Source organism: Pezoporus wallicus, unplaced genomic scaffold, assembly GCF_028554395.1.
Source record: "Pezoporus wallicus isolate ANWC-B61680 ecotype Strahan unplaced genomic scaffold, APGP_CSIRO_Pwel_v1 contig_4053, whole genome shotgun sequence".
NCBI lineage: Eukaryota > Metazoa > Chordata > Aves > Psittaciformes > Psittacidae > Pezoporus > Pezoporus wallicus.
In genome coordinates, this window is record NW_026637655.1 from 58,569 (window position 1) to 68,300 (window position 9,732).

The 9,732-nt window shown below is 51.4% G+C and overlaps 1 protein-coding gene across 1 annotated transcript; it reads left to right on the forward strand.

The window, feature by feature from the left end:
• Nucleotides 1–326: 326 nt before the first annotated feature.
• Nucleotides 327–3,066, forward strand: LOC130597900 (forkhead box protein F1-like). Its single transcript, XM_057406824.1, has 2 exons — nucleotides 327–1,368; nucleotides 2,906–3,066. The coding sequence occupies exons 1-2, from the start codon at nucleotides 327–329 to the stop codon at nucleotides 3,064–3,066; spliced, it is 1,203 nt and encodes a 400-aa protein (XP_057262807.1).
• The last annotated feature ends 6,666 nt before the right edge of the window (nucleotides 3,067–9,732 follow it).

Below are 9,732 nucleotides of genomic sequence, written 5' to 3' on the forward strand. Positions count from 1 at the left end.
GCCGGCTTCTCTTTCGCAGCAACTGAGCTCAGCTCGCTTCCACACGCCCCCCCCCCCCTCCCCCGCCTTCTGCAGTCAGGTTCTGATTTAGGGATAAAGTGGGAGGAGGAGCGGGAGGTTGTCGCTTTCATTTGTTTATCCATGGAAGGGTGAAGTCGCCGGTGGAAAGAAACCCCGCCGGGGGGCCGGGAGGAAGCCGGAGGGGGGGGGGGGGGGGAGTGGCAGCGAGCCCCCAGCAGAGTGGCCTTTTGGGGGGGCGCGAGGGGGGTGGAGGGTGGGTGTTGGCAGAGGAGGGCCGGAGCTGGCAGCGGTGGACCCGGCCGTAGATGACTGCAGAAGAGCAGCAGTCTCTGTCCTCTCAGCCCCCTCCTCCTCCGGTGCAGAGCAATTACAGACCCATGTCCTCCGTGCCCGAGAAACAGCCGCAGAGCTCGGCCATGGACACCTCTTCCGCGGCACCCGGAGGAGCGCCCGGCAGCGCCCCGGTCAGTGGCGGTCCCCAAGGGAAGAAGACCAACGCGGGGATCCGGCGGCCGGAGAAACCGCCTTACTCCTATATTGCTCTCATCGTCATGGCCATCCAGAGCTCACCCTCGAAACGCCTGACCCTCAGCGAGATCTACCAGTTCTTGCAGAGCCGCTTCCCTTTCTTCCGCGGCTCCTACCAGGGCTGGAAAAACTCAGTGCGCCACAACCTCTCGCTCAACGAGTGCTTCATCAAGTTGCCCAAGGGATTGGGACGCCCGGGCAAGGGCCATTACTGGACAATCGACCCGGACAGCGAGTTCATGTTCGAGGAGGGCTCGTTTCGTCGCCGACCCCGCGGGTTCAGGAGGAAATGCCAAGCACTGAAGCCCATGTACAACATGATGAACGGGCTCAGCTTCAACCACCTCCCCGAGAGCTATGGCTTCCAGGGCTCGGCCGGCAGGCTCTCCTGCCCCCCCAACAGCATCTCCCTCGAAGGGGGTTTGGGGATGATGAACGGACATTTACCCAGCAACGTGGAGGTGATGGGCTTCGCGGGACACTCTGTGCCCCATCTGCCTGCCAACGGTGGGCACTCCTACATGGGTGGCTGCACCGGCTCCTCGGCGGGGGACTACCCGCACAACGAGAGTTCTGTGCCCACCTCCCCGCTGCCTGCCAGCGGCAGCATGATGGAGCCTCACTCGGTTTATTCTAGATCGGCCTCGGCGTGGGCACCCTCCGCCTCGGCGGCCTTGAACACTGGCGCATCCTACATCAAGCAGCAGCCCCTCTCACCCTGCAACCACACGGCCAACACGCTCTCCTCCAGCCTTTCCACGCACTCCCTCGACCAGTCCTACCTGCACCAGAACAGCCACAACACCGCCGAGCTCCAAGGTAAGGCGCGGACACGCGTGGGACACACCCGACACCGCCGCCGCGGGGGTCAGCTGGGGGCTGCTGGCCACGCGTAGATCCACTTCTCGCCTCCCCTTCCGACCGGCACCAGGGCAGTCGTCCAGACTTCCCTCCGCTGCTGGGCTGGGAGCGGCCGGGCTGGGGCTCTGCTGCCCCGGGCGGCCGCTCTGCTGTTGGGGCCGCCAGGCTCAAGCAGGCGGGAAGCTGCGGGGATGGGCCCGAGGGGTCTTCACCTTCCATCGGGACCTAGGGAGCTCCGGAGGGAGAAAAAGGGGGGGCATTTCCCCACAGGGATGCCCGCCATCCACTCCTCTCGGGGCTGTTTCCCAGGCCTATTGCCTCTGTCCACCCTCTGTCCATGCAAAAATCGGGGGGCCCCCGTCCCCTGCAGCCCAGGTCTGGCATCACACCACCACCACCCCACCCCACCCCCCCGGGATGGAGCTGCTGTGGGATGATTTGCCCTGGCTCTTGGAAAGGGGAAGATGGTCATTTGGCTGGGAGGAGGCCTCGGGAGGGACGACGCGCTTTGTTCTGCGTCCCAAATTCACCTCGGGGAGTAGAATCTCAAGGCAGAGGGAAGCCCTGAGAGCCGTGGCCGGATGAAGGGGCAGGGTTGGGAATCTCTGCACATCACCCCGGGCCTTTGTGGGAGAGGAAAGTGCTCGGCAGAAACGGGTGTGAAACGGAGCGTCAGCGGGGCAAAACCACGAAGTGAAACGGGGGAAAACATGCATCAGCCGGGCCGGATTGAGCGGCCAGGCCCGGATGCAGCCTCGGGCCGCTCCTCGGCAGTGAGCGCACCCGGATCTGCTGGAAAGCAGAGCAAAAATAAAGCTAGAGGAGCCTCCTGGCATGCCCACGGCCTTAACTGAAATGCTCCGGTTTAACGCCCTGACTATGGGTGCCGGCACGGCGGGGAGTAGCCCCGGGCGGACGCTCCTCCCTGGAGCACCCCGAGTTTACGGGGCGTTTTTCTGTCCCGAAGTGTCAACAGAAAGGGCAGGAACAGCTCTGGTCCCCCTGGCTTTTCACCCTCGGTCTCTCCGCCCGGTCCATACAGTCGGCCCCAGTGGATGGATGTGTACCTGGATCAGCAGGTGCATTCCCGGCATCCGGCCTATGACATATCTGCAGCATCCCACGGAGGCCATGGGAAAAGCAGCTGATACCTTCAAGGGCGTAAAATGGGGGGAAAATTCAACCCAACCCGGCCCAGACCCCGTCTACCCGAAGCATCCTTGGGCCAGGCAGGAGGTTTTCCCCATCGCACCTGTCCGCTCCCACAGAGCCCCAGGAGCGCCAGTGTATTTGTGTGAAAACGCAGAAATGCAGCAATTCCACTCTGGGACACAGGGGCTGCAGAGGGTTTGGGGGTTATTTTGGGGTTTTGATTTTTTGTTGTTTTTTTTTAACCCAGATGGCGGCTTTCTCCCCCCGTCCCCCCGTCCCTGCCTTCAACCTCCCCGGCAGATATAATTTTGATGGCTGACGATCTTTTCTTTCCATCCCGCAGGCATTCTGCAGTATCACTCCCAGTCTCCAAGCATGTGTGACAGAAAGGAATTAGTCTTCTCTTTCAACGCCATGGCCTCCTCTCCCATGCCTTCATCAGGCAGCGGCTCCTATTACCACCACCAAGTGACATACCAGGACATCAAGCCGTGCATTATGTGATACAGGGTGGATAAAACACCTCTTGGGAACAGCAAGGCCTGACTCGGGTCCCCTCTCCCGGACCCTCTCGATGGAAGTGGAGGGTCTCTGTGGACCGTCTGTGCTCAGGAGGGAGAGTCTGGCACCCCGGGAGTGGGCGGGGAACCGGGGCTGAGCCTGCCCCTCAGCTGAGCATCGTCTGGACCCTCCAACGAGGCTCCTCAGTCACAGAAGGTCTCTGCCTTCTGCTTCTTCGTTTGGGTCTGGGTTGAGAAGAAAGCAAAGAACCCTCCCCCCGAAACACCCCAACTGAGAGTTTGCGTTAAGGATTCGATAAATGAGGGTTTGATGGTTCTTTTTTTTTAAAAAAAAAAAAAAAGGCAATTACTAATAATTACTAATTCAGTTTTGGCCTTGGCATTGAGCGGTGCCACCAGCACGGCTGGCAGGCGGACGGCCCCGACCCCAAAACCTGTGCATTCCACAGCCCCTCCGCTCTGCACCGAGGGAGGAGCAGCCGGGGTCCCCCCGCCCGACCCCCTCGATCCCGCTTCACTTCGAGCCCTTTCTTTGGAGAAACACACACACATCCTTTTCTTTCTTTCTTTTTATTTTTTTCCTCAACAAACGTGCAGCTATTAATATTAGCTATTAATTTATTTTTTTTTTTGCCTGCATAAAGACTGCAGGTTCAGACCCTATGCAGAGAGAAAAAGGCACTTTGAAAAGAGACAGCCATGCTCATTCTGTTATTTATTCTACATTTTTTGTTGTCGTTGCTAATAATCGAGACATGAGTAGTCTCAGTTGATCAGTATTAAATCGGTGAATCTCTGTTGGCAATATTTGCCATATAGATTTTTATATATATATATTTTTTAGTTAACCTTTGTAAATGTTAAGCCGATTGTGGTCTCTGTGTAAAGACAGTTCTCTGTATGTTTTCATAGAAATATATATAATGAAGGATTATTCCCTTCCCTCTCCTCTCTATATTTTGTTTTTTTTTCACCCCGACTTTGTACAGTTCGGTAACACTTATTTTAATTATTTTTGCACTGTATACATCTGTATGTGGGTTTTATTGGGGATTTTTTTTCACCCTGCCCTTTTGTGTGCATTTTGTCAAACCAAAATAAAACATGTATGTTATTTTTACATGGGCTCCACGATTGTATGAGCAGCAAATAAACGAGCATGCAGCATAACATACGTAATTATATCTGAGGTATCTGTGGGCTCTGCAGGCCGCGGAGTGGCTGCCACAAACCTTCCTGCGATAATTCCCCATCTCAATGCAGACTCGAAAGAGATTTTTTGGGGTTTGGCAGCGGCTTGCAAGGGGTCCGGTGCCCTGGGCAGGCTGAGCTGAGATATTTAAAATTATGATAGTGAAAGGAGGAGAGATGAAAACTGGAGGCGATTTAATTTTTTCTCTTTTTGTTATTATTTATTTAATATTGTTTAATATCCCCCCCCCCCTCGCCCCCAAGGAGAAAGCAAAAGCAGGATTTTACTCTTATTCTTTGCTTCTTACTCAGGGACAAGGCGCGATGCTGTGGGGATGGAGCCTGCGGCTCCTTTTCTCTCCTCCACCCCGGGAGGGACATGGTCATTTTTCGGGTAGCCCGAGCCCCACATCCCCGCGGAACCTCTGCTCCTAGCGGCCGCAAGAGAGCAACAATAATAATAATTAAAAAAAAAAACAAAAAACCCTCGAGCCAATTAAGTTCTCCGCCATCACGGTCCTGTGTTGGGCAGAAATAAATGTACAGCTAAAGGAGGGAGAGCAGGCAGTTGGGACACACGCCTGGTTCATCAAAAAAATAAGTCACTTTCTGCAAAGCTTAGATTTATTTGGTCTAATTAAGTAGTCTCCTATGCCTAGGAAATTTTGCTTTAATCTGTGGGCTGATATGCCTATCTCAGCATTCTCACTATGAACATTATACATGCATATTAAAAAAAAAAAATAAAAAGATGCATACAAATTAATCTGATTAACTACCTGCCTATTTCTGCCTTTATATAAGAAAATCAGGTTAGTGCACAGTAATTAGTCCAGCTGTATGTAATCAGCTTAATTAAAAGCAAAGTTAGCTGGTAACAACATCAAGTCTATCCATTCTTTTAATTAAGGCAGGTGGGAAAGGGTTTATCAGAGCTGATGGAGGCTCTTCATAGTGAGTGGGGATTTTGTTGTTTGGTTGTTTTTTTTTTGAGGGGGTGTTGTTGGGGTTGTTTGGTTGTTTTTTTATTTATAGATTAGATCTGTTTAAGCTAGCAGCAATCAGCCTGCAGTATTTAGTGGGGGCTTTTGGGTTTTGTCTTTATGGGTTGATTCTTCCATCATTTGCACTGCTGCCCATCCCTGTTGAAAGTAAGCTGTGTCATTCCCATTCTTTTTATACCGAAGCTAAAAACTGAGGTTTTTTTTTTTTCTCCTGAAGCATGTATACAACAATGATAAGAGAAAATAACAAGGGAAGAGAATACGATACCACCGGCCAAGAAACGAGTCCCACCCGGAAGCCCGTGTCCTTCTGGGTAACTCCCAGTCACCCCCCACCCCGGGCATGACGTGCTGTGGTATGGAATACCTCCCTGGCTAGCCCGGGTCAGGCGCCCCATCTCTGCTTCCTCACAGCTTCCCTTCCTCCCTGGCAGAGCATGAGCCTCACAGAGTCCTTGGTCAGAGTAAACATCACTTAGCAACAACCGAAAACATCGGCTTCACCAACACTGTTCCCAGGCTGGAAGTCAAAACACGGCACTGCACCAGCTACCACAAAGGAAAAACATGACTGCTACTGCTGAACCCAGGACACTCTGCTAGGTGTGGCTGAGGTAAAGGTCCAGGCTTAGGAGTTCAGTCTCTGTCAAGTGGTTCTTCTTCCCTTGAAACCTCAGTGTTGCTCCTAAAGTTCATTTTAATTCTTCAAAATTAAGTTTTGTACTCATTTGTGTGTGGTGCCGCTGCTGAGCTGGAAAGGGCAGGCAGGCACCTTGCAAGCCTCAGGCCCTACTTGAAGGGGTTTGATAGCTGGTCTTCAGCAAAGGTTTATATGATTCATTTTTTCTTTTCTGTCGTTTTCCAAGCCTGGAAAATCAGAGCCACTACCACATACTGTGGATACCACATATTCCTCAAGCCAGTGAGCACAGTCTAAACAGACAGCTGTCCATCTCAGACACCTACGGCAGTGAGGAGAGGATGAAACCTCACTGGCTTCTGCCCCTAGCCCTTCTTATACACAAGACAAATTTAAGTTTTTCCCTGTGTGTATTGTCCCAGGGGATGGCATAAACCTCTAGTCGCTATTACAAGCGGTCCCTTTGTAAATGCTCTGCTCATATCTTGTGGGGTTGTTTGGGCTCTGGTAGGAAGCAAGAAGTCAGCTCACTCAGAAATGCTGTTGGAGCCCTGTGCGAGGAGATGAGACATAGGCTTGCTCAGAAACATTGTATTTTCTTGTGTAATGGCCCAGATCTGACCATGGTCAGCTGCTGTGGCTCAGTTTGGTGTCAGCAATCCCTTCACCCACTTCCCAATCCATAGGTGATACAACACGATTTTCTGTGGGGTTTCGGCATTTCTATGATAGGAAAGAGTTTCTAGTTGCAGATGCCCATGAAATTGGGCTGAAATTTTGGAGCGTGATGAGAAACAGGGCCTGGTGTCTCCAGTGGGATTTGATGCAGGATGTACCCCCGGCTGGGGGTCCCAGGGGTGCTGGACCAGGGCCATGGCCTGCCATTGCAGGGGTGCAGCTGTCTAGGTGTATTGATTGACAGCATCAACGCTTCCCCCTTCTCCTTACCGGGGGCTTCTCACACCCCTGCAGGGTCACCCAGAGCTGGATCCCGCGTTGGCTGCTGCCACTCACCTGTGGGTTTATGAGGGGCACGGCTTAGGGGTGATGGGGGGATCTCAAAGCGGAGATGTGCACTGCAGAGTCCATGCAAAAGGCGATACGGGGCTGGGTCGGTCTCCCGCAGGGTGGGAACACATTTAGGGGTGTAACTGCGGTCCTTTTTTGGGGGGCAGGGCTGCCGTCGAAGGGCCTCTCGGGAATTTGGGGGGGATTTGGGGGAATCCCGGGGGGGGGGAGGGTCTGGCGGCGCCGTTCCCTTCACAGCAGCGCCACCTGCTGTCGGCAAGCAGTACACCCGGCACGGCTCCCCCCAGCCGCGCTTTTGCCAAAATTGAGATTCAAACACGGCTGGGTCTCGTGGTTTCTGATCTCTGAGCAACCCGTGCCAGTGCCTCACCACCCTCGCAGGGAAGAACATCTTCTTAAAATCTAATCTAAATCTTTCCTCTTTAAACAGAAAGCCATTCCCCGTTGTCCTATCACTACATGCCCTTGTAAAACTCCTTCAGAAAATTTCACTGAGGTGAATCACTGTTGTAAACATGAATTTCTTCTTCTTGGACACTTCCCACAGGTCCTCTGAGAGATCCTAGGAAGCCTGCAGGCCGCTGGGATAAGCATCAGAGAGCAAGTGACAATTCTAGAGGTCAAACCATCTCTGCTTAATTATGGAAAGAGATGTGGGGACACTGGCAGTGCCACTTCAGTAGTTCTTACCTTTGTGTACATATATGATCCTGAACATAGGCATTTCTTAATTTAAAACAGCAGGAGGTGGAAAAATCCAGGCTGGTATAGAAAGTGCAGTTCTGCGGCTCAGCTTCAGGCTAATTACTGAAAAAAATAAGCAAACACACCTGGAAAAGCAAGATGACATGGCCTGGAAAATGTTGCAAGGACTTACAGTTCCAAGAGTTCACTTGGAGCAAAACTTGCTATAGCACTTGTGTTCCTCTGTGGTGGTAAAGAAGGGCTGCTGCAGAGCAGTTAGCTGAATAATCACCTCCTTCAGTGAGATGGAAATGCCATGCTTCGGAGTCTGAGCAGTGGAGGTGCCTGGAAACACTCTGGAAAACATGGTATCCCCCTGGAAAAATGGAAGTATTACTCTTGTCTGAACAAGTAGTCACTCAAAAATACTGAGGAGAGGCAGCAATGGATGCACTAATGCCTAGAAATGTCAAAGCTTTTGCAGTATTTCATGAATGTTTCTCTCCCTTCCTTTTCCTCCTCCCATCTAACAAATATTTGTCCATATGTTTGCCTTATTCCTTAAAGAAAGAAAATTACCTGTTTGTCTCCATGTGTTCCTGCATGAGATGGGGGGACTGTAACACACTTCTGTGACTTGACAGACCTCTGGAGGAGGCACATTTAGGGGAAAGTATCTCAGTTTCTCTCTTGTGTCTTGTCTCATCTCCCAGGGCAAGAGAGCTGTGTTTTGTCCCTGGACTGGAGGGAGGTGTGTGTTGTGTGCCTGAACCTGGAAGGTTCCTCTGGAGTTTGAGGATCTGCTGGATCCATTGGGAAGCAACAAGATGCCCTTCTGGGATATCAGGTACCTGTGACATAGAGAAATCCAAAGGCTACCATGCCATGGGTTTGGGGATGTGTCCTGGGTTCAGCAGTAGCAGTCATTTTTCTCCTTCTTGGTAGCTGGTGCAGTGCTGTGTTTTGACTTTCGGCCTGAGAACAGAGCTGATAACACTGATGTTTTGGTCTGGCCAAGGACTTTGTGAGCCTCATGCTCTGCCAGGGAGGAGGGGAAACCGGGAGGAAGCAGAGACAGGACACCTGACCCAAACTGACCAAAGAAGTATTCCATACCACAGCACGTCATGCCCAGGATGTAACTGGGAGTTACCCGGAAGGGCTGGTAGACTGCGGGGTTGGACGAGGTATTGGTCAGTGCTTGGTCAGGCTGGGGGGGTCAGTTATCGGTTGGCTGGTGGTGAGATGTTGTATTCTCTTCCCTTGTTATTTCCTTTATCATTATTATTATTGGTGGTAGCAGTAGTGATTTGTATTGTACCTTAGTTACTAAACTGTTCTTATCTCAGCCCGTGGGAGTTGCATTCTTTTCAATTCTCCTCTCCGTCCCTCTGGGAGTAGGGGGAGGGCAAGAAGGGGGGGGAGTGAGTGAACAAGCTGTCTGGCTGGGTTTAAACCACGACATGGTGTGTGTGTTGTTTGTGGTGGATTTTTTTGTGTGTGTGTGGTGTTTTTTTTGGTTGTTTTTTTTTTTTGAGAGAGCTTTTGATGAGTTTCTAGTCTTTTTTCTCCATTTGTTTTTCAAAGTGGTATTAATTACCAGTTGCATCTAGTCTAACAGGAGCCATTTCCACCTTCCCCACTTTCCCATTTGTAAAACATGAATGTTACTGGGACCACTGTAAAGACTGACTAGATAGGTCCGTATCCTGCAGTCATTTCTCCCAGTGATTTCAGTGGGATGCCCAGCCCAGAACAATAGCAGGATACACGACCCAAACATTTCTGCAGTGCTTTGAAAGATGAAAAGTGGTAACTTTTGTACCTATGTCAGTGTAGGGGCAGGGAAATGTTTCATGATGTTTATAGCAGACATCACTGACATTACACATGAAAACATGGGAAATGGTGTGCTTTTCTTGTAGGGAGATAATCTTCAATAGATGGCAATGAGGAAATAAAAGCATTTGTACATAACAGCCTACCTCATAGAGGGGGTTTACCTGAGTTTGCCTGAGTAACATGGACACAGCCACATATGTTTCCTCCAGAGCCAGAACTGCTGCATGGGGCTGTTCCTCCTGAGGAACTAGAATGAGAG